This window comes from Anabrus simplex, chromosome 1 (assembly GCF_040414725.1).
Source record: "Anabrus simplex isolate iqAnaSimp1 chromosome 1, ASM4041472v1, whole genome shotgun sequence".
Taxonomy (NCBI): domain Eukaryota; kingdom Metazoa; phylum Arthropoda; class Insecta; order Orthoptera; family Tettigoniidae; genus Anabrus; species Anabrus simplex.
Window position 1 is genome coordinate 1,496,990,588 of NC_090265.1, and position 25,860 is coordinate 1,497,016,447.

The 25,860-nt window shown below is 38.8% G+C and overlaps 1 protein-coding gene across 2 annotated transcripts in view; it reads right to left on the reverse strand.

The window, feature by feature from the left end:
- The window catches only part of vap (RAS p21 protein activator vap), a 446,783-nt gene that overhangs the window by 307,278 nt on the left and 113,645 nt on the right, over positions 1-25,860 (reverse strand). For both annotated transcript variants that reach the window (XR_010858638.2, XM_067137984.2), the window contains exon 8: positions 13,085-13,246. Coding sequence is in view for 1 of the 2 variants with exons in the window: in XM_067137984.2 (XP_066994085.1) it covers positions 13,085-13,246 (162 nt within the window). In the remaining variant the exon portion in view is untranslated. The remainder of the gene's footprint in view (positions 1-13,084; positions 13,247-25,860) is intronic.

The following is a 25,860-nucleotide window of genomic DNA, read 5'->3' on the forward strand; positions in this document are numbered from 1 at the left end:
AATTCGACAAGATTCAGCTCACCCCTACCCTCACAAAAAAGCAACATATAACAGCCTTGTTCACAGAGCATTCAATGTACCCGTAACTAAGAAAGATCTTTATACTGAACTGAATACTGTCCATAGCATAGCAAGATTCAATGGCTTCAGCAGCCATTTCATAGAAAGTATTATCAACAAACGTAAATTCCGTCCCAAAACCACACTTACAGGCTTAAATGTAACTCCCATTCTAATATTTCTTATGTAGGGCAAACCGGTAGAAGCTTTAATATAAGATACTCTGAACACTTCAATGCAGTCAAATATAACAAATTTTCGGCTATCGGCCAACATATGGTCGACTATAATCATAAATTTACGAACATCGAATTAGACATGGATATCCTTGAAATAGCTAATAAAGGCCCTCTACTTAATATAATCAAGAATTTTTATATACATTTGGACCAATACTTTAACGCTAACTACAATCTCAATGAAATAACCAAGAAACCTAATATTTTATTTGATCTTTTCATCACTTATTTCAGAAAAAGCAAGTCAGTAGACCAAAATTCTTTCTTTAAGTCAATAAAGGTCCCCCGCCAACACAAACATCACTTTCTTCCCTCCCGTCTACCTCGCCTTAAGCCACTTCCCATTTCCCCGCCCCTCTCCACTTACGTCATTCTATGCTCCTCCCCTCACTAACTTCCTTCCCTTCTGTTTTATGCTGTTCTCACTCTGTTAGTTGCACTCAACCAGCAAGCTTGTTTCACATTGCGCAAGGTGAGCCCTCAAGGTTTGTTCTTTTTTCGCCAGTCTCGTCCCCTCATATCAATTCTTTCATGCGTTAACTCAAACTTTCTTTTCTCCAGGTTCATTTGGTTCCTATTGAATTGGGATTGCTCCTTTGTAACACAGTAAGATTTCAATCTACCACAAGATATGTCCAACAGTTTTACATTTAACCTCTGTTGTGGATTTACTGGACAAAATAATTCCCTCTGCGCCAATGTTGAACTTCATATCTTCTAGAACTTAATAGAAACATTAGACATCGTTTAAAATCCGACATAAACCAATTTTTAAATGTGCAACCTTGGACTATTTGTCAACTAGAGATTATTTTATTCAATTTTGAGATAATTGCTGTTTAATATTGTAATTTTACGAGACATATACCAAAAGATTTTATTTGTCACTGTTCAACATAACTTTGCTACATCTTCAACAGTTCATATTTTCACCATTTTATATGTATATCATTCCACCACATCCCTAGTCCATTCTTTCATCTCTCATCTCACCGCATAACTCTGTTTTAGGACTATGGTATACACTTATGTATCTTGGCTAGGCTGATGATGGTCCTTATAGGACCGAAACTAGTACCTTGTAATAGCACATTGTAATGTTTTTGTAAACATCGTATGATTGTCAAGTATTGAGAAGGCAGATTTAAAAAAAATTGTATTAATTTTATGTGTAATCTTAACTCAATACGGAACCAACTATGAAGTTTATATCCCAATGGGACATAACCAGATGTCTCAGCTGAGAGCGAATATCACTTGCTGGAATCTTGAAAGGCAATGGGGACAGTGTAACTGCCTCCTTGGCAGCCTGATCGGCTAACTCGTTTCCCTCTATGCCCATGTGACTTGGGAGCCACAGAAATGTGATTCTGGTGCCGGCATCCGAACACCTGGCCAGCAGGTCCTGGATCCGCTGCACCAGAGGGTGCTGAGGGAAACAGGTATCAATACTGGAGCGAGCTCGAGGAGTCAGTACACACAAAGAAAGTGTCGGCACTCATTGTACAGTGCGTACCGCAGAGCTGCACAGATAGCACAGAGCTCTGATGTGTACACACTACAGGTTTCCGAGAGAGCAAAAAGAAACCTATCGTTGTCGACAACGAATGCGCAGCCCACCTTCATATTGTGACCGTATAGTCACAGGAATAATTATTTCGAAGTATATATTGAAGAAATTAGTAGGCTTGTAGCTTCCTTTGTGTGGATGCTGGCAGTAGCGTCACATTGCGTAACACTTCGCGACATAGAGGCGCCAAGAGCTCCCAGGGGGTGGCTCAGAAAAAACTCCCGAACTGCGCGCGTATCATGAAAAAAGGGGAAGAATACAATTTTGCTAACTCCATCTTGAAAACAAACGCCAACGCACAGCGATGCCAAAGCGATGGGGTGATTTCAGGGGTATTTTCAGCTCAATAAAGGCTAAACTAACCAGAAAACATACGTCAGAGTAATAAGAGGAATATTGGATGAATGGCAAAATTGAAAGTCAAGGTAGAATAATCTCACCTACGAAAATGCATCTTCATAAGGTTACATAACCACCTCGGCGTACCCACCCCTACAGTGTCGCCAAATGCTAATAGCGAGTACTACCCCCACCCCGATTGTATTGGAATTAATTACTACAAATCCACCGATCATCCTGAGTTCCGCATCACATCTGGTATTTCGGAGTAGTTGGCCACACAAGTTGCCGCATCGCTGGGATTCGTAAGCCTTGTGGATCTGGAAAACTGAAATGTGTAGGAGGGAGATGTCTCCCAAGCATTCCCCACCCTAGGGAGCCCTTATATTTGCCTGCACATATGAGGGTGGAGCCCAGTCTTCGAGGAGTCTACGAGGTGACCACACGGCCGATTTTTGGTCTGATTTCCCTCTCTTTGTACGGTAAATTTTCAGTGAGCGGGGGTGTGAAAAGTCGGATTTCAGTGCGAATCTGCAATAAAAATCTGAACTGTGTAAACATGATGTGCGCATCTATAATTTGATCACGGTGCGACACGAAGGATCGTGAGCGACATAAATTCGCACCGAGAACTGTGAAACAATGAATTGCCGTCTGTCGAACGTGGAACGTTATTTTTCAATCAGTATCCCGTAGTGGAGGCAGAGAGCCTCTTAATTATAATCTATGTTAGAAACTGTGTAAGCGGCAGGCGAGTGAATAGTGATAGTACGAAGAATTAGTGGTTATCACATAAACAAAATTGTATCAATGTTTATCGTGCTTCAGAACAGCGTAATCGCGCTGAACGAAGCATACAAGACAGGGTTGAGAATAAACATAAGTACCCCACCTTAGGGTAATGCGGGAGGTTAAACTGTTTCGGTAATGAAACTGTGAGCTCGGAATTGCATATGTTAGATTTAGGCTAGCCGCGTCCTGTGCCAGGGTATCGTAGACATTCATAACTTTCTTTCTGGTTAGAAGAAAGGAAAATTTGCCTGTAACGTGAGTGGAGGAAGTTTTGTGAAAACAGTGTAAACAGTGTCATTTTCAGTGTTCAAACCCCAACGCTATGGATTATTCCAGGAGCATCATGGAACGTCCTGAACCAGCGATCTCCCACTTCAGCAGAATGGGCTAAGACCTTCAAGGGATCCCTCATTCTGGGCTCGAACGGCGGACGATGGACAACGGACCAGCATTGTTGAGTACAAAATTATGATCTTATGATATTGATATTCCCTGTAGATAAATCATATCAGAATACAGGAATAGCATGGGATGATTTTATATTGAACAATTAAAGTAGTAAGATTAGAGTGGTCGGTATTTTTATTTTAACCTTTTAAAGTTGTTTGGGAAGGAAACAAATTAGGAATAGAGTATGAATTTCCCATCTAGTTGTCTTTATTGCATGAGCATGGTTGTATCCTTGTTTTATGAGTACTGTCAGAGGAGACGGGGGGAAAAGGCTAATTAATTTCGTTGAGATAATAAAGGAGCCTTCGTTCTTGGGAAGATATATGAAAGAAGTCAGGTTAAGATGACGCAAGAATCTTTGCCATATATCCTGTGAACCAGATAAAGTTGGATAGGTGAAGTACTCGAATTAATGTAAAGTAGTTGTATTTTATGCATGATAACTTAAGGCGTTGCTGCATAATATGTGTGTGAAGAGTCATGGCACCGAGGTACAAATGTCCACCCCCACCAACACTAGCTAGGGCCCCTGTTAAAGAAAATTTTTGTGTGATTGCTTAAGTACCTTTTGTTAGTTCACTTTATTTCATTTAATCAGTTTGGTCAGATAATTTTATGCTGATCTAATGAAGGTAATATAAATTCATGTCAGGTACACAGTCATTATTATTATTATTATTATTATTATTATTATTATTATTATTATTATTATTATTATCATTATTGTGATTATTATGACTATTGTTATTAGTAAATTCTGTGAGATTATTAAACTCTAGTTTGATAGCCCGTGGATTGTGGTAGTTTTACTATGAGAGGCACGAGGATGGAACTCCGGACTCCTATGAGAGAGAGAGAGAGAGAGAGAGAGAGAGAGAGAGAGAGAGAGAGAGAGAGAGTAAAATAATGTAACGGCCCAAAAGTTGAGAGATTGGTCCGATGAAGAATACCTGAGCGGGCTAGAGCATAATTCTATGCACCTGTTTGTATTTGTTATTTTTGTTCGCGTGAATAAATTGGCCAACTGAATAGGCTTTTGTAAATGTACTACTGTTGGGTTTAAAGAAAAAAGTATGTGGCCGGTGTGCCGGCGGTTGACAAGGAAATTTATGGCATCCCACCCCGGGAGGGTCGGAGCTCGCTTGTGTCAAACTAGGCCGGCTAAAAGGCAAATGTATGGCCGTCTTTCTCAAGGAAGTGTTTTTCCTCGAACCCTCTTGTGCTCTGCTAGTAAATGTTTTTTTTGTTAATCGATTACCACATTCTAATCAGGCTAATTTGGGTGAATTTAGTAATACTTAGTTCATACACATGTAGAAGCGATCGAGAGGGTCTTGATTTTTCAGGTTCCCCGACTCGAGAGACCTGTTGGTCTCCCGTTCGTACCTCGGACATGACAAAAGGGAGTCAGTCACACAAACGACGGCTAATGGTAAACCAGATGCAGTTACCATGTATAGGAAATGTTATAATATGTGTTTTCTCTTCCAGGTGTGATAATAGTGTAAATAGGATGTTGTTTTGATGCTAATTGATTTGTTTAATTGAGACTTCGTGAAAAATCCTTTGGTAGTTCGTTTGAGTGGAGGGTTCAGGCCCTATGATATGTATAGTTAGTCCTCAAATGAGGTGATTAGAAGTAACTAGAATTGTGTGCATTTCGTGTTTTTGCGAGAGGTTGTAACGCCGTGAAGTTGTTTATCATTTTATGATTTTTTAAATTTCTTTAAATCTTATATTTCTCGTGTTATGTTTGATGTAGGTGGCCAATCTAATCTTAGGGTAAATTAGTGTAACTTGCTGTGTTTTAAATATGTAACTTGGGAATTAATCCCGGGAATATTTATATCCGTAAGGTCATAGTTTTCTTATAATTTTTTGTAAAAAGTTTGGTTCATTATAATAGTGTTTACCGTACTCAGCAGGTAAAATAATCGTGTCCGTAAATTCGAAACCAAGTTTATCAACCAAGAGTGTAGTAAATGCAACTCAAATTTCTCCGAGTTGTTTGAAGCTATATGTGAACACCCAGGTGCTTAATCTGAATAGGTGATTGTTTTGTGTTATAATATTCAACAGCGTAATGTCAATAGACCACATAATGAATCTTATAATGATGTGGATCAAAATTTCACTTGGGTGATAGCCCAGACATGGTTGTCCGTTGCTGGTATTAAAATTCAATGGATGTAATTTAACTTTGATGTTCAAGGTTGTAGATTGTAAATATGTTCAACGGGAGTGAATTAAATATTCAGAAAATTTATTCGTGCCTAATTTTTTGCCGATAATTAGCATCTAGAACCTCTTCCGTTCATGTTATGCCTTTAAGTTAGTTGTAAGATATTTTATTTTTATCGCCGCGGACGGTCTGCGACTCTGAGTAGCCGGGGTTCAGATCTTAGGAACGGGAGAGTTAGCAGCGACCTTGCTGCGCCGCAGGGCGTTGACCTCTCATGTGAGTGGATTACTTATTCAATCCCAATGAGAGGGAATCGTCACAGGCCGAAAAGGTCCCTTGACCATCGCCTTCCGTGGAGCATGGTGCCATGTGTTCATGACCCGACAGGGTCACCTCTTTGTCGGCACAGGGTACCGTGAGCTATGGGGGATGGTGGGAAAGGTCCCAATATCTGTCCTTGAACCATCCGTATAGACGACGACTGAACCTGGATAGCGGCCAACAACAGACAGAAAGAGCCTCCGACAAATCGAAGGGTCCGTGTTTTCCTTTGGGCCAGTGTGCAGATCCAGGATTATTTCAGGTCGTCGTACGACCCATGGAGTTAACCCACTTGGTTGTCTGACAAGGCAAGGAACCGAAGGTATGTCAAACCATCTGTAACTGCTATCCAAGCGTATTCCAACCGGCCGCGTTGCTCGAGAACAAGCGGCGTACAGGAAACGGTTGCCATTGTTGAAAACGCAAGGATAGCTGGGATGAAGTAGCATGTTTTGCAAATTAGCAGCATAGGAAAGAAGCATTTGCTGGCGCCTCAGGTGTAAAGGCAGCACACCAGACTCAGCGAGCAGGCTAGCTATGGTGCTTGTTCGAAAGGCTCCCGTCGCCAACCGAACCCCGCAGTGGTGGATGCTGTTCAGGTTTGAAAGGACACTTGGTCTTGCTGAGCCATATGCTGCACAGCTGTAGTCTAACCGGGATAAAATGTGTGCCCTATAGAATCATAGGAGCACCGTGCGATCCACTCCCCAATTAGTGCTGCTAAGAAACTTCAAGAGATTAAGCCTCTTGGTGCATTGCACTTTTAGCTGCTGCATGTGTGGCTCCCACAATAATATACTATCGAAAATGAATCCAAGAAATCGGTAAGTGTCAACAACTGGAAGAATGACATTTCCTAAATAAAGCTCAGGATGGGGGTGAAGAGTACATTGACGAAAAAAGTGGACAACAGAAGTCTTTGCGGCAGAAAACCGAAAGCCATGTTCTAAGGTCCACTGCTCCACCCTCCTAGTAGCTTGCTGTAATTGTCGCTCTGCGACTGCCATACTGCACAAGCTATAGTGGAGAGCAAAATCGTCCACATATAGCGATGGTATTACTGCTGGACCAGCAGCAGCAACAATACCGTTTATGGCAATCGCGAACAGAGTGACACTAAGGACCGATACCTGTGGGACTCCATTTTCTTGAACGTGGTATTGCGAATATGTCCTCCCTACTTGAACACGGAATAGACGGAGGGACAAAAAATTCGCAATAAATGCCGGCAAGTTACCCCGGAATCTCCATTGATGCAGGACTGAAAGGATACCATATCGCCATGTGGTATCGTAGGCCTTCTCTAAGTCAAAGAAAACAGCTACCAAGTGCTGTTTGCGGAGAAACGCATCCTGGATAGAGCTCTCCAGGCGTACCAAGTGGTCAGTGGTGGATTGAGCGGCTCAAAAACCACATTGCTACTCGGACAAGATTCCTTGTTTCTCCAGACACCACACGAGTCGGCGATTTACCATCCTCTCAAATAGCTTACACAAGCAGTTTGTAAGACAAATAGGTCTGTAACTTCCTGCATACTTAGGATCTTTGGCAGGCTTGAGGACAGGAATGACTACGCCCTCTCGCCACTGAGACGGAAAATCACCCTCTATCCAGATTCGGTTGAACACACGAAGGAGATATAGTAGACTATCGTCACTAAGGTGTTTCAACATCTGGTTATGGATGTTGTCTGGTCCAGGAGACGTGTCCTTGCAAAGTGCCAAGGTGCTGCGGAGTTCCCACTCCATAAAGGGCACGTTGTAGTACTCTGAAGCTTGAGTGGCAAAACTAAGGTGATGACGTTCTGCCTCCCGCTTCAGAGCGAGGAAATCACGATGGTAATTCCCAAAGACAGATACATTCGCGAAATGACTAGCTAGATGGTTAGCAATCGTGAGAGGGTCAGTGGCGACACTGCCTGCAATGGAGATTCCCGGTACAGGAGATGATCCTTGTATATCCAAAATCCGTGTCACATAGAAGACACACATCTCTTCCATGAAGCCTTCTTACTTTGGCGAATAAGAACTCGCGCCTTAGCGCGGAGTTTCTTAAATGTTACCAAGTTGGCCGCAGTAGGCTGTCTATGGTATTGTTTGTGAGCGCGAAGGCGTTCTTTGATAGCTGCTGCTATTTCTTCGTCCCACCAAGGAACGAGTTTTCGGTGAGGAGTCCCCGACAAGAACGGAATGGACTCCTCAGCAGCAGCAAGAATAACTCGTCGACGGTCCGCCGGATATCGTTGTTAAAGACGGCTAGTGATGTGTACGATGGCCAATCAGCATGTTTAAGAATCCATCGAGGGGGAGCCTGGAAGGATTTTTGTTTCATCAAAGTAAGAATGATGGGAAAATGGTCACTGTCACAAAGATTGTTGTGTGTATTCCACCGAAACAGCGGAACCAACGTTCGGCTGCATAGACTTACGTCTATATGAGAAAATGTGCCGTAACGTACACTAAAGTGAGTTGGTTCCCCTATGTTCAAAATACATAAATCCAGCTCTGTTACTAATGTTTCCAGCTCTCTTCTCTGGGGGCAAGGCGTCTCAGAGCCCCATATGGGGTGATGGGCGTTAAAATTTCCCAATAAGAGGAAGGGAGGTGGAAGCTGATCTATAAGATCAGCGACATCATTTATGTTAAGAGCCTGGCCTGGTGGAAAATAAACATTACACACTGTTGCTATGACAGGCAGCGGAACGCGAACAGCTACAGCCTGAAGCGGCGTTCTTAATGGAACCTCTTCGCTGTAGGTATCGGAACGTACAAAAATGCCAACGCCACCGGAAGCTCGGTGAGCATAGTATCATTCTGTTGAGTATAGTCTGAAATTTCTCAAGACCGTACGATGACCAGGTCTGAAATTGGTCTCCTGAATACAGACTATACTCGCTGCGTACTCACTAATTAGCTGACGTAACTCAGCAAGATGCCTGTCATAACCGTTACAATTCCACTGTAACAGTGCCATAGTGTGGACTATATAAGGAGTGTTAGGTTATGAGCAACAAAATGCTCGGAAGCCTAAACACTATCAACATCTACATCCGTAGATGTAGAGGTCAGCGCGACATCCATCCCGTCATCAACAGACGGCGGGGATGCTGCCCAGAACTTCAACGCTTTTCGGGGGCAAGCAGGTCCCCTACAAGGAGAGCGCGCAGGTTCGGGAGCAGGAGTACCTCCTGGCGCAGACTCATACCCCCCAAATGAGGGGCACGACTTCTCCTTTGCAGGGGAAGTGCGAGAGCGCTCAGCAAGGGCGCTCTTCTTCGCCGCCTTCTTCTTTTCTAGTTTAGACAGGCTGGGAGATAGTTTCCCAGCTCTAGTCGACGATGCCGCCTCCGCCAGCTGGGGCACGGCTTTCGCCGACCTCTTAGGGAGGGGAGACTTAGCCTTCCCCTCTTGCTGTGCCGGCTGGCAATTCCCAGCTGGCACAGACTTCTGGTTAGTCGAAGGTGGGGTGGTCCCCCCCTTCGAGCTTTTACTCTTTGCGACGTTGGTGGGAGCAGCAACAGTCGCCTTGGACGCAGTGATCAGCACAGGTGACGATGATGAAAATGACGAACCTGGAAGACTCTGAGCTATCATGCTGCAGTCGAGTGTACGGGCAGGTGTATTCGTGGAATTAAACTTACGGCGCACTTCCTGGTAGGAAAGACCATCCAGGGTCTTGATCTCCTGGATCTTCTTCTCACTCAGATATGTCGGACAGTTCCGATCCCGAGGAGAATGAAAACCGGAGCAGTTAGTGCACTTGTACGGAGTTGTGCACTCCTCCACGCCATGAGCTACTCGTCCACATGTACCACATACAGACTGATTTGAACAGCGAGATACCATATGTCCGAATCGCTGGCATTGATAGCATCGCATAGGAGGCGGGATGTACGGCCTCACATCGCAACGATAAGTTGTTACCTTGACTTTCTCTGGTAACACTGACAACTTGAGACAATGAAGGCACCAGTGGCAACGTCTTCACCGTTGACCTTGCACGTAATGCGCCAGACGTGTGTCACGCCATGGTTCTTCATGTCTTCCATCAACTCATCGTCAGTGTTCAAAATAAGGTCGCGGTGAAAGATGACTCCGCGAACCAGATTCAAGGACTTATGCTCCTCCACTTTGACGGGGATTTCGCCAAAGTGGTTGCACTTAAGCAACTGATCAGCTTGCAGTGCTGCACGAGTCTTTATAAGCAAACCACCGCTGCGTATTTTCTTGAGGTCCTCAAGTTCGCCGTAGATGCCTTCGATGTGTCTACTAAAAAGGATTGACTTTACCAGTTTAAAATCATGCCCATCGGTTCTGGTAGCCACCAGAAACCTAGGTAAGCTGGATCCCATTCCTTCACGCTGAACCTCTCAGGGAAGCAAAAGTTAAAGACTTCCGTGGGGGACCACCTTGAGAAGGGTGACTTCGTTTGGAAGCCATGCCCGAAAACTTCCTCCCCGAATGCCACCCACTCCAATCAGGGGTCTCTGTAGCCAAACCAAGCAGCCAAGGCAATACTCACCTGGTCATAGCAGGTACTGCCCGGGGTGCTATGTTGGACGATGCCTAATATCGGATGACTGAGGCAATGAGCACTAAGACTCCCTTCCTCCAGTCACCCGCAATAGCATGTACCCCATAGCGTGTACAGAGCACTAAATATTAAGAAAAATAATAATAATATGTCCTTCTGGCATTCGGCTGTGCGGCTACCTGTGTTGTCAGGCGGATACTACTGCCAAGGTAAATGGCGCTCCCACCCACAATGTTCCTGGGTGGGTAAAATAAAATAGAAAGGAATAACATTGTACAGTTTTGTAAAGGTGGAGTCACTCAATTATTAACACACTGCGGACTGGGTGCTCATCACACTGCTCAACCCCTGTACCCAGCCATCTTCTGTGTTACTTATTGCTACAGAGCATGCACATAAACATATAAGTTTAGCTTCACAAGCATTGTACTGATTATGGTGAAATTTACAGGAGAATTTTTGTAAGAGTCCTAATAATGTTTCCTGGTGTGGTAGGCTGTGTAGCAATGACCTCTGTGAAGGGATACACAGTGACTTTTGAGGGGCTCTGTTGACCAGTAGTCTTTCCAACATGACTTTTCTTACCTTTCCCATCAATATAAACAAAGCAAAAAATTTTTGCATCTTACTACTAGTTACATCAGTCCATTTCAAGCTCTTAGGGGATATTTTATGTGATGAAGCAGTTTGCTGGTAATACAAGTTCATTTGCTCGGCAAGAAGTTCATAGAAATCATCACAAAAAATAAGCCCAACTATTTCGCCAATGTATTGAGGTTCATCAAGTCTTACCATTATGCCAAGAACTCCTGGGAAATCCTCTAAAGTCGGTGAACTATTACCGTATTTATGCGAATAATCCCCGCACCGTAACTTTAGGAAGGCTGATTTTGAAAAAGAAATGCCAACATTGACTCAAAATCTGCACCCCAATTTCGTGCCTCAATTTTTAAGAAAAAATATGTGGGTATTATTCGCGTAAATACGGTATTTTCTATCAGAAGAAATAGATATATCACTTCCATTTACACTCACATCATCACTTTCAGCCACGTTCTCGACTACCACTACTTCACATATTTTGGAGGGCGTACATCATTATCACCCGAGACACTTTCGTCAAAATAGCTTTCAACATCAAACTCACGATCATCAACATCAATGGGGCAATCGGAATACTTATCCACATATAATTCATTAAAAATCTTGTCACCGAGCTCGATAGCTGCAGTCGCTTAAGTGCAGCCAGTACCCAGTATTCGGGAGATAGTAGGTTTGAATCCCACTGTCGGCAGCCCTGAAGATGGTTTTCCGTGGTTTCCCATTTTCACACCAGGCAAATGCTGGAACTGTACCTTAATTAAGGCCATGGCCGCTTCCTTCCAACTCCTAGCTCTTCCCTGTCCCATCGTCGCCATAGGACCTATCAGTGTTGGTGCGATGTAAAGAAAAAAAAAAATTGTCTGCGTCTACGCTCGTGTTCAGTCTGGGAAGCACCATCTTGCGCACCACATGGCTCCTTGAAGGAGGAAAACATGAGGTCGGAAAACTTAGCAAATGAATCATGAAACAGAAGAAAAACATAAAGCAAAGCTAGCATGGAATAAACAAAAGCTTCAAAAGATTCTAGTAACCTTGAGCGTCAGCAGTTTCAAAAGTTTTGACAGATGTCACTGAGCGTATGGGTCTTGTGAAGACGAGTAAACTCGTCTCCCAACCGCAATGTGTTAAGACCTTTTATCTTGTTGAGGCTGACAATACGGATTTATTATGAAATTTATTTCTTGTGGAAGAAAATTCCCCCTTTCAATTCATATCAAGTGTGAATGTTACAAAAACAAGCATAGTTGTACACTACTGTTTCATTTATTCATTAAGAAATTTTAAGATCCCTTTATCTAGGGATAGTTTTCAAAGTGGTATTTCATGAATTATCTTTTAATATTGAGAGATGGAAAAAAAAAAAAAAAATAGACCTTTCATCTTGTCAAGGACAAGTTGTTTTTAATATGAGTGGTTAATTGTGTTTTCTTTATGTAACCTGTGCTTTTTTGCATATTTTAACCATCATTCAAGAACATGGCTGAAGATGTTCTCTTTAAATACAAGGGATGGAGATAATGTTTGCATTATGAAACAAAACAATGAGAATATCAGACCCCTTTAAATACAAGTCAAAACTTTAGGATGCATTCTAAAGGGTTCAGAGTTTTTACGGAAATGATTCTTACGAATACCAAGGAGCAAGGATTTCCTTTGCTCAGTACCATGCTTAAATAATTTATTCATAGACCCCCTCACACTTTCTCAATCAAATGAAATCACCCTAAATTAGTATGAGAAACAAATACCACTATAATATGAATAAATGCAGTAATGAGAGCAATCTTCAAGCAGAAATTTTTGCAAGTTATATAATGAAAAGTACTGTTTCTAAATCTAATCAATTCACAGATCTAAAAATGTTCCAGTGTGAATTCACAACAATAATTCATTCAAAACATTTGAATTTCAATAGCTCCATTAACTATAGTTTAATTTACATACGAGAAAAGGTAACTAAAAGATATATATATATATATATATATATACACATACCTGAGTAAGATCAGCTGAATTAGAACACAAATAGGTGATAGTAGCCAGGCATGGTAGAGCACGCTCTACCAGTTGAAAGCAATGGGGTCGATCAAATACACTATCATGTACTTGATACAAATAAGCACAGCTCAAATCAATAAGTCCTTTAGGTTTTGTGCGCTGAAATTAAAGTAACATAATTTCTATTTAAGGATATATTGTAAATACAAGTAAGAATAAAAATCTTAAAAAAAGCTTTTCATAATGTCCTAAATGCCACATTGGTTAACAAGGCTCTTAAAACATGCTCTCAATACAGATTGTCCTTAAGTCACTTAATATCTTGCTCCACTTGGTTTTATGATCTTTGTGTTTACAATGGTTTTATGTGGTCTGGAAAAAAATTAGATATCTTACGCATTTGTCATTTTATCAGCTGCTGAAGTTGTCCAATCATATCGCTTCGCGAGATTTGAACATGGTCCTCTGAGCTGAAAGGATTGCACCACAGCAAGTACACTACAGTGACAACGGTTAAAAACCCATCGATCTTTATTTCTCGGCATGACTCTCAAGCTGGCCTTAAACCACGTGCAGATTTAGCAACATCACCTCGCAAATCACATTTGAATTTGCCTGCAAAGCGATCTGATTGGCTAATTTCAGCAGCGAATAAAATTACAACCGTGCAAGATATCTTAATTTTTTCAAGTTATTTATCAGTATGACCAACTCTAACACACAAATACCTCGTTCACGTTGTTTACAACCACACTGTATACCCAAGCCATATATGAGTCAACCATCATCTTTCAAGTTAATACATTCTCAGTTATAGTCTCAACTGCCTATGTGATATAGCTTATTTTTCTAGTTTCTTTCTGTTACTACAAGGACAACAGATGCTCCTGAGTCATAGGCTAGAGGCAAACTAGCTGAAAGACCTCCTCATCATCATCATCATCATCCTCCACTTGGTCAGCTATTGTAGGGTTCAGGTGTTTCTGCCACATTTCCCTCTATCTGACAAAAACTGTTCCTTAACTGTATTCCAAGCCAGGTTTCTTCTTATTATACTATTCTTGATCATTTTCAACCCCTTAGTCTGGGTCTTCCTCTTGCCCTCCCTCCTCCTGTCTGATCTCCATCATCTGCTCAGCATTCTTCCTTCTTCCATTCTATCAAAAAGCTTTTCCACTCCAATTTCCTTCCTGATGTCCTCATTTCCTACTCCGTACTTTCTTGTCTTTCTTATCATACTTCTTATAAACTTAAAGTCATTAACCTGGATTTTATTCTCCTCTTTTTGTCAGTGTCCAGGTCTCCCCTGCAAATGTCAGTATTGGGCATTAGTACATCTTGCAAATAACTTCAAAATTCATTGATACTTCCTTCCTCCACACCAGGTTTCTCACACTCCGACAGAATGCATTTCCTTGTTGAATCCTTTTACTGATCTCATGTCCAGCCCTGCATCAGTTACAGTACCGGTCAAAAGTTTAGGAAAAAACACACACACACACACACACACACACACACACACACACACACACACACACACACACACACACACACACACACACACACACACACACACACACACACACACACACACACACACACACACACACACACACACACACACACACACACACACACACACACACACACACACACACACACACACACACACACACACACACACACACACACACACACACAAAAAACCAACTGACAATTCCCGAATCTCTTTAATCTGGTTCATGACAAAAGCATCCCATGCTTCACTTCGCTGAATCCAAGCGAGAACAGTTGAAGCATCTGTCCAAAAAATTGCCTTAATATCGGGAATACAATAATCCTTGACAATCGATGCATATAATCTCGTTGCTATTGAAGCTGCTGCTAAAAGTTCTAACCTGGGAATGGTCAATCCCTTGCCTGATTTTCCTGTTGGTGCAACTCTTGACTTGGCAGCCACCAAGTGAACATTCACTTTTTTTTATTTTTTATTTTTTTATTTATATATTTTTTTACATTTTTACTAAATTGATCTACAAAAGAACCTTGTTGGTGATACAACCAATTAGAGTATAATTACAGTATATAATATTTCCAAAAATTTCTGATGTGATCTTCAAATCTTTTCTCCAGATCAGCATTTTTTGAGATTCTTATGGTAAGACAGAAATGGAAATCTCAAAACATACAAACATTGTCGTGTTGTTTTTGGAGTCTCTCCAAGTCCTTTTCTATTAGAATCATGCAAAACTTCACCTTGAAAATACATTAATACTGTGTGAGGAAGGGAAGTCACCATGGCCCAAGTCATCTGTGGAACTTCTTACCCATAGCTCATATGTTGATAATTGCCTTGCCAGTTTGGACAACGAAGAACAAGCTAAACAGTTTAGTGATGTAGCTTCATGTGTCATGAGGGAACAGCAATATTGTCTTCGAGGGTGGAAGTTGACCGGAAGTAATGACGTTTCCGGACCTACCAATATGTTAGGACTCTTATGGAACAAGTCGATGATTTCCTAGCAATCAACATAGATAACCTTCTTTCGATTAGCTTCGAGAAAATAACAAAGAAAGTTATTTTGAGTGCTGCCCATAGTATTTTTGATCCCGTGGGTGTCACATGTAGTGTAGCATTAATACCAAAATTGTAGCTTCATTGACATGAAGAAGTCAATGAAGATATCAAAATGAAATTCTTGAGTTGGCTTGAAGAAGTTCCTCTTCTAGCTCAAGTTAAGATTCCTCGTTGGGTGTCTAACTGCAACAGCCCAGGTGACTCCTGGACACTTCACATTTTTTCAGATGCCTGTCAGACATCATATGCAGCAGCTGTATTCCTGCGTGTTGAGCAAGAGGGTGAAGTGAGTGTTCACTTGGTGGCTGCCAAGTCAAGAGTTGCACTAGCTGGAAAATCAGGCAAGGGATTGACCATTCCCAGGTTAGAACTTATAGCAGCTTCAATAGCAACGAGATTATATGCATCGATTGGCAAGGATTATTGTATTCCCGATATTAAGGCAATTTTTTGGACAGATGCCTCAACTGTTCTTGCTTGGATTCAGCGAAGTGAAGCATGGGATGCTTTTGTCATGAGCCGGATTAAAGAGATTCGGGAATTGTCAGTTGGTTGTGGATGGCAACATGTTCCTGGAAAAGAAAACCCATCAGATCTTCCATCACGTGGATGTTCTGTGAAGAAGTTGACACAATGCCGTTGGTGGGAGGGCCCTGGTTGGTTGCGAGAAAATCCAGACTGCTGGTCACAAACTGACTATTCTTATGAGGAAGAGAAATTCGGAGAGAAAGAAGAATGTCGTTTCACTGACATCAAGTAATTCAGAAGACATAAGTGAAGACTGGTATTACCGTCACTTTTCTCAGTACAAGAAAATTGTAAGGATGGTAGGCTGGATGTTGCGCTTTCTGACCAACTGTCGCATCAGCAAAGCTCAACGCATACATCGTGACCTGGCAAGTGAGGAATTTGTCACGGCAGAAAGGAAGATTTTACGGTGGGTACAGGAGGAAATGTTCATAGATGTTTTCAATTCCAAACTAAAGAGCTTACTGCCATTTGTTGACAAACAGGGACTGATTCATTTGATGACCCAGATATCTAACCGGGAGGATGTCAAGGACTCCCAAAAGTTGATTACCCAGTCGTTCAGCGACTGATTATGGACGCCCATCTTAGCAACTGTCCTGCTGGTACGCAGATGCTTTTGTCAATTCTGAGGCAACAGTATTGGATTCTAGGAGGCAGACATAGAATTAGAGCTGTTATTAACTCCTGCATGATTTGTAAACGTCACAGCTCAAAGAGGTTGGCAGCTCATCCTTCACCATTACCTGAGAGTAGAGTGCGTGACGCAAGAATTTTTTAAGTTACTGGAGATGATTTTGCTGGTCCTCTCTACATCAAGGCCGATGATGAAACTTCGAAGAAGGCATGGATTTGCTTATTCACTTGCGGAGTTTACCGTGCGGTTTGATTTTAACTGGTGTCTTCGTTATCCACAGACAGCTTTCTACAAGCTTTCAGACGTTTCTGCAGCAAACAAGGAAGACCTGTCATTGTCTACAGTGACAAGCGAACAAATTTTGTTGGGTTCAAGAACTCGTCACAAACTGGATTGGAATGCAATCTCTCAGTACAGTTCAGCACGGAAGATAGATTGGCGTTTTAATCCTCCAGCTTCGCCATGGTGGGGAGGTTGGTGGGAACGACTAGTAGGAATGCTCAAAACTCTTCTCCGTCGAGTGCTTGGTCGATCATCTGTCAACTATGAAGATGCAAACAATCCTCTGTGACTGCGAAACTGTCAAATTTTCGGCCATTAACCTATTTGCCCGACAGCCCATCAGATCTGGCTGCTCTAACTCCAAACATGTTTCTACACGACCTAGAAGAAGTAGGAGTACCTGAGCATGACCTGTCCGAAGCCACTGACCTTCGGAAAAGGCTGCAGTATCGCCATCAGCTGAAAAGGAATCTTAGAGAAATATTTCGTTCTGAGTATTTAGGTCAGCTGAAGTTATTTGCCAGCAAGGATAAGCCACATGATCTCAAGTTGGGAGAAATTGTTTTGGTTGGCAATGATAACACTAGAAGAATGAATTGGCCATTGGGATGAGTTGTTGAGCTTGTTAAGGGAAAGGATGGCAATGTTAGAGAAGTTTGTGTCGCCACTGCTTCAGGCGAGCTTATAAGGCCAGTTCAAATAATCTACCCATTAGAACTCGAGTTTCAACCACCTGAGGATACCCAGGAAACCCGAAACCACCTAAGGAAAGACTTTTTCCAAGTGAACAAAATATAAAGGATAATTACAAGGCCGGAACATGCGACTCTTCTACTACTTCTGAAGACGGTCCTCAAGTTTGAAAGCAGGCAGTGAAAATAACTCGTCTATGATGATTGATTCACAAGCCAAAAATGTTAAATTTGTGATGTGTGTCAATTAACATATTTATTTGTGTTTATGTTATTGAATTTTATCATTTTGTAATTGCTTCACGACTATATTTTATGAAAGTGGAATGTTGTAAGTCAATTCGTGTTAACATTCATTTGACTTAGGTAGGAGGATGATGTGTGAGATCAGTTAGTGTAACCTCTTTGATTCTTGTTACTCCTTAGATTTATTTTTGAGGGCCTTGAAATAAGCAAAGAAACATACTTCGAGAGTAGATTGGGATATTTTGTTGTTTTACAAAGAAGACTACGAATCATTGTATGCTGCCAAATCAAAATAAATACATATTGATATTGTAAGTATTAAAGAGTGTTTAGTAGCGAGAATAAAGGTAGTTTTTTCCCACAGTGCCATAGGAAATCAGAGTAGGATAATGAAGATGTGATGAGAATAATTAAGAAGAGATTGGATTAATCAAGTGAATAATTAAATGATTCCAAGCGTCAAGTTGAGATACATATGACAGTTTTTGGGAAGAAAAGGAAGAAATATGATATATGAGAAGAAAGTGATATTGAAGTATTAATATAAGGAAGAATAGAGAATTGGAATATCTGTTGCTACGTTGGTAAAGAAGAAAATGATTAATTATAAAGAAAAAGGGGAGGGTATATGATGCTATTCAGGATCATTAATCTTCATGATACCATGATCATCAATCACTGACAAGTAATTCACATCCTACGATGGTGAAAACATATTGTGGTGTATATAATAGGTTATGGCATACATAGATCATCGCTATGAATCATTTTAGGAAATGTTCAGTAGTAATTTGATTAATTTTAACCTAGAGATCTATCATAATGTTGAATTTTCATTGAAGATAAGCGCAGCATACACCGAATCAGATGCACAGGCATTATTATTTCTTTATAAATAATTCCAGGAGGTTAGATAATTCATGGACTCTTCATGAATGATATCCTATTTTAGAAAATGACACAAGGTAATATATTAGAATTCAGATATTCATATGAGAATATATCTCGTTAGTTACATTTTTATGGTCAAATTGAATTGAAGATTAATGAGATGACATATTTATGTTGACAAATGATGTTAGATATTAATGTGAACATTAGCACATGTTATTGCTAACTTGATATACTTATCTTTCTCCTGACGCATTTGAATGAATTAACAATCCTTCAACAAACGAAACCTAATGCTCATCCTAAGTAATTACAAGAAGAAGAGTGAAATATGATGCTGAAATACGATACTTTCCAAGATGATTTGTAAATAATTCAAAGAGACTTTGATTTTGATTAATGAACATTTTTATAATGTGACTGATAATGTGAAGATGTTATGCGAGTTCATTTCATTTCAAATTTAAATAATTATTTTTACTGTACATAATAATTATATTTTGATCAACAATCCTAGTTAGTACGACGAAGCAGAATTAATGAAGTTAATGAAAAATGAAAATTTCCCTTCAATTACATTTTTCTTTTCTCGATTTTTAATATTTGAATAAATGATTATGACTGAGATATATTGGTATTCCTAAGCATCATCTAGCTTAAGCATTTCATATTTTCAGATTTAAGGTGTGATATGAATTATTTTCTTGCTGAAACTAATGATTCATAGGATTGAGATGTCCATTGTTAATTTTGGGCAAATGATTCGTTTGCCACGAAATCTTTCATGTCTTTCCCGGAATTCAAGTTAAAAAATTATGACTGAACTATCCCTGAGAGTATACTAGTCTAGATTTCTTCGCGACCGGCCCTGGACACAGGAAAGGCGCAGTTTGATTGATAGCACGTGTATTAAAGAAATGGAAAAATTGTTTTTATTTGTTTTAAAAGCTAGTTGTTGGTTATGTTTATATTATTGAATGTGAAGGAGGAATATGGTTTTTGTCTTCTGATTCTCTGTTTAAAGTAGAAATTTGACATCTTAGTTGTGTTGATTTTATTGATAAATTGTGCATTATACTCATTTGATTTAGCTATTGATCGTATGACATTTAGTTCACTTTGAAGGTCTCTTTTGGGTAAGGGGAGGGTGAATGCTCTATTTACCATACTATAGTATGCTGCTTTTTTATAGGATTAGGGATGGAGAGAATCATTTTGAATTGTACTAACCAATAATAATATAAGAGAATTTATTGGACTCCAATCTATTCAATAAATAAATTCTTTTATATCACTATAATAATTATTATTATTATTATTGAGATTCTTTCAATACAGAAAATAAAATGTTTTTCATTACTTGTACTAACCATTCAAGTTGGTTTTCTAAAGATACTATAAGATAGTCGGTTGGGATGTCCGATAATACTTAAATCTAAATAATTTAGATTCTGTTGAGATTCAGATTCCAGTGTAAAATTGATATGCGGATATAGGGCATTTAAACTGGATAGGGTATTTGGCCGCATTTCCAAGGTCTTGATTTAATATAGTCAGAACATCATCCACATAGCAAGCCCAGCAGATATTATTGAATAAAGGTTTAAGATCTTTGTGTATTCTAAATTATCTAAGTAAATTTCTGCAAATATCCCTGAGGCTGGAGATCCCATGGCCAAACCATTCTGTTGGTGAAAAACGTTATTAAAACTGAAGTAGCTGTTATTTAGAACAATTTCAGAATGGACATAAATTCCTGAATTTCTTTTATGGATATTTTACAATACTTTCTTAAATTATTGTATATTACATCCATGGTTTCTTTTATACGGATATTTAGGATACATGTTTTTAATATCGAAAGAGTGGATTGTGTAGTTAGGTTGAACTTCAAAATTTTAAAGATTTTAAACTAATTCTATTGTGCTTTTAATGGATTTGTTGGCTAGAAACCAGTAATTTTTCTTTAAAAACTGTTGTATCTACTGTGAGGTTTTATATAAAGGGCTGGGAATGTCAGCGTTGTGGTTCTTGGGTTGTCCTGGATTCATATTGATTGGTTCAGTGGTTTCTTTGTCATTTGAGAGGAACGTTCGACCTTTAAGCAATTGTTTTAAGTTCTTTTGAATTTTAGTCGTAGGATCTTTTTTGATAATGGTAAAAGTTTTGTCAAAAAAAAAGGTTGGTTGTTTTTTTAATGTTAATCCCTTTACTCATGACGACAGTTACGTTTCCTTTGTCGGTTTTTGTCACAATTAAGTTGTTTTCTTTAATTTTCTTTCTAAGCTATGAAACAATTAATGGTGTTGACCCGATTAGTTTGAGAATTGGTATTATGTAGTTTCTTATTTTTTAACCGCATAGGATCATTTCAGTCAGTCCATTTTCAGGTCTCTTTGAAGGGATTGTTTGGGCTTTGCGGTCCTCCTAGTACTTCTTCAGACGCTCCAATCTTCGTGCCCTTTCCTCGGTTGAAAATATGCATGTTGTTGAATTGTTTTGTGTAAGGGTAAAGCGGAGGTTTGTATTCTTGAGTTTTGAAATCAATTTTATCATATTTGTGGTGTCTTCTGTTGTAAGGCCTATTTCCTCCCGATCCTTTCTTACTTCTTTGATCTATTTACACCCTGTTGTGGTATTTTTTGAGACGAGATTGTGTTTTACTAGTTGTTTCAGAAGTCTCGAATCCTGCATCCTCATGATATGTCCGAAGAATCCCAGTCTCCTCATACACATAGTATCTGTAATGGGTTCTAGCTCTTTGTACACGACTTCGTTAGGTATTATCCGCCACTGTCCATCTCTCTGGTATTTTTTGTTGATGCAAGTTCTTCCAATCCTCCTTCCAATTTTCTGAAGTCTGTCAGTCTTTGATTGTTTATTCAGGTGAAAAAGTGTTTCTGCTGCATATGTAGCTTCTGGTTTCATAACTGTGTTGTTGTGTTTTATTTCTGAATTTATTGATAAACATTTCTTTTTGTATATATCCCATGTTAATTTTTGTGCTTTAGCTAATCTATTTCTTCTTGTTTGGATTGAGACTTTTTCATTTAGGTTATGTGTTATTACAGTATGCGCCAAAATATACAGTACTGGATATTATGTTAAGTCTTATTGTCATTACCTTACTTTGCAAGTGACTAATCTCATGTTTTAATCCGTATTGAAATCTGTTAGTATACAATAATAAAGTTTTATTATGAATCCACCTGTTCAATACATTATAATGTTGTTACATTAAAATAACTTCATTAGTTAAAAAGTTATATATGGGACATGTTTCGCTCTCTTATAGAGCATCATCAGCCAAATCCGAATCTCAAACAATTGTTATTTACGTAACAAAGACTTAAGAACCATTAGAACACTTTTGACACACTTAAAACTTATTCTATTCAAAAATCATAAAATATAAAATCCTTGTATACATGGCTCAATTACATGTGCTTAATAGGAACATACATTAAAATTATGGAAGAGAGAATACTAAAATATAAAATAAATAATATATATATCATGTCCAAAATCCTAGAAAGATGTGAAGATCAATCTTAGGAGCTAATTTGTGGATCTTCTTAGTAATGAGATCTGGTAAAAAAGTTATTTATCCCTTGTGGATAAGAGTCTATAAAGATTCAAAATTTATTGTCAAATTTGATGATTGAACTTATAACAGGATAAATGTTGGTCTTCAAGAAATTTAAATGCTTGTCATGTGACCTCGGCGAATGCTGTTGGAAAGATATGTTCTTATAGTTGTCAATGACCGTTCGTTGAACTAATGGATTTTATAAAGATGATTGAAAGGGACGTAAATCAATGTTTGTATTGAAAGCTGCTGCTTGGTTTATCTTGTTGAATGTCTGTAACAAGAAAGGGAATCTTGTAAGTAATCGGAATTTGTGTTGCTAGTTAAGAGTGTGTTTCTAGAAACTTCACTTACCCCTCCAATTGCTGTTTGGTGTTGTCCAAGGTTATGTGGTGACTGTCTGTTCTGTGTCTACTCCTTGTGTTGTAAGAGTGAGGTGGTGGGGGTTGAGGGGAGGGAGTAGGGGTAGGAGGAGAAATGTTTGTGGGTGTGGATTTTGGAAGGGGAATGTCTAGTAGGAGCGCAAGGAGGGGTTGAGTTTTTTAATGTTGGATGATTATTAGTTATTTTGGGAATGAAAACTTTGGCAAAATTACTTTTTTCTAGATTAAGCGTCTTTAAGAGTTTCGGTAATTGTTCGTGCAACGCATTTCTTATTTCAATTTCGTCATTTAAATTTTTTTCTTTATTGAAATACTGGTCTAAGTGGATATAAATATTTTCTAATTCTGTCATTAGTTTACCTTTTTCTATCTTCTTTATAATTTTTAGGTCTTTCTCTATGGTTGTAAATTGGTGGCCTGACTCTCTCATGTGAGCACTCATCGCAGAATGTTTGTTGTGCTTTGTAGCATTAACGTGTTCTAAGTATCTTGTGAGAAAGTTACGGCCAGTTTGGCCAACATATGAACATTTACATTCTACACATGTTAATCTATAGATGCCAGAGCTTAGATAAGGGTTCTTGTTGGAATTTATACTATTGTGGTTGAAAAAAATGTTTCTGTTTGTATTTTGTGTTTTGAATGCTACATTTACTTCTCGTTTTTTGATAGGATTAGTTATTTGAAAAATGGCTGGATTGGTGAATGTAAATGTTGCGAATTTGGACTGCTTAGTTTTTTCGGGAGTAAGATTAGTTACTAACTTTTGTTTTACTTTATTGATGATCCGATTGACTGTATTTATTTTATATCCATTAATTGAGGCCAGATCTTTTATAAAATTGAGTTCCTTTTTTAAGTTACTCTCTGAAAGGGGGATTTTGAAAGCTCTATAAACTAAACTGTAAAAAGCCGCCTGTTTATGTGATTTTGGGTGAAGAGAATCATTTTTTATCGTTAGAGGGGCATATGATGGTTTTCTAAATATTTGAAATTCAAAACTATCTCTTATTCGTGTTACATTAATATCCAGGAAGTTTATTGAGTTGTTAGTTTCATCTTCTTTCGTGAATTTTATATTTGGGTCAATATTATTTAAGAAACTTAGGATTTTTTCACTATCATTTTTTTGGCTATCTATTATGACAAAGGTGTCGTCTACATACCTGATCCAAAGGCAAAGTCCATTTATTTTTGTGTTTATTTTGTTTTGCTCCAAATGATCCATATATATGTCTGCCAGTATGCCCGACGTGGGGTCTCCCATTGCTAGGCATGTTTGGTGGTAAATCTTTTTATTAAATGTGAAGTAATTATTGTTTAATACAAATTTCAGTAGGTTTACGAATTCGTCTATTTCACATCTACTTAATTTGCTGTATGTAAGAAGATTGTGTTTGATGATATTGATGGTTTCTTTAACCGGTATATTTGGATACATGTTGGTTACGTCGAATGAAACCATTTTATGTTGTGGTTGTAAATTGAATTTTCTTAGTTTATTACAAAATTCTACTGAATTTTTGATTGTTGATTCGTTGTTAAATTTGTAATGTCTTTTGAGGAAATAGTGTATAAATTTGGATGTTTTATACGTGGGACTATTTCTACTGTTTATTATAGGACGTATGGGTACGTTGGGTTTATGTAATTTGGGCAATGCCCTAGCTGTTGGTAACTTTGGATTCATATTTATCATTTTTTGGTGTTCTTGTTCATTAAACAAAAAAGTAGAATTCTTGAGGATAATTTTTAGATTCCGTTGAATCTTATTTATGGGATCCTGGTTTACGAGAGTGTAGGTTTTGTCTGAAAAGAATTCTTCTGTTTTTTCAATGTAGTCATTTTTATTTAAGAGGACTGTGGTTTCACCTTTGTCTGCTTTGGTAACAATTACATTATTTTTGTTTAGTTTTGTTTTTAGTGTCATTATTTCTGTTATGAGAGTGGAATTAGAACTTTTGTTTATTTCCCTTACGAAAGCCGGTAGCTTCTTTTTAACTTCAAATCTGATGTCGTTTTGTATATCTGGTGTTAATTTATTCAAGTTTGATTCAACTTCTGCTACTACATTGATTACGTCTTCTACTTTTTGAGAGTTAGGCCAATTAAATTTTGAACCTTTATCTAATAGGTTCATCTCATTATCAGTAAAGTTTGTGTTTGAGAGATTGATAGTGGTGGGAATGTTTTTAAGGTTAGAATTAGGATTATTTGCTCTATTGTTAGATTTGTTATGATTTGGTTTGTTTTCTTTTAAGAGTGTAAGTTTTTTATCTAGGGTTTTTTGTTTCTTGTCTAAAACGTCTGCAAGTTTCTCTGTTATATGATTTTGGATAGATTCCCATTCTAAAGGAGATAATTCTTGTGCAATTACCAAGTGTGTACGATATAATTGCAAGTTCAAAAATGATTTCTTCCTATATAGAGCTTTAATTTCACTTTTCAGCCAGATCTCATTTATTTTGTTTTGAGTATCTGCTACCTTTGAATTAGATACGTTTTTTCTTTGTATAGATTTTAAAAACCTAGGTACTAATTTACATTTCAAACATTCTTTCAAGAACCAAATATCTTTGGATATCTTACTGATTTTGATTTTGAGATTCAGATATCTATTCTTTTTGTTTGTATTAGCCTGGTTGGCTATTTCATTGCAAGTGACTAATCTCATGTTTTAATCCGTATTGAAATCTGTTAGTATACAATAATAAAGTTTTATTATGAATCCACCTGTTCAATACATTATAATGTTGTTACATTAAAATAACTTCATTAGTTAAAAAGTTATATATGGGACATGTTTCGCTCTCTTATAGAGCATCATCAGCCAAATCCGAATCTCAAACAATTGTTATTTACGTAAGAAAGACTTAAGAACCATTAGAACACTTTTGACAAACTTAAAACTTATTCTATTCAAAAATCATAAAATATAAAATCCTTG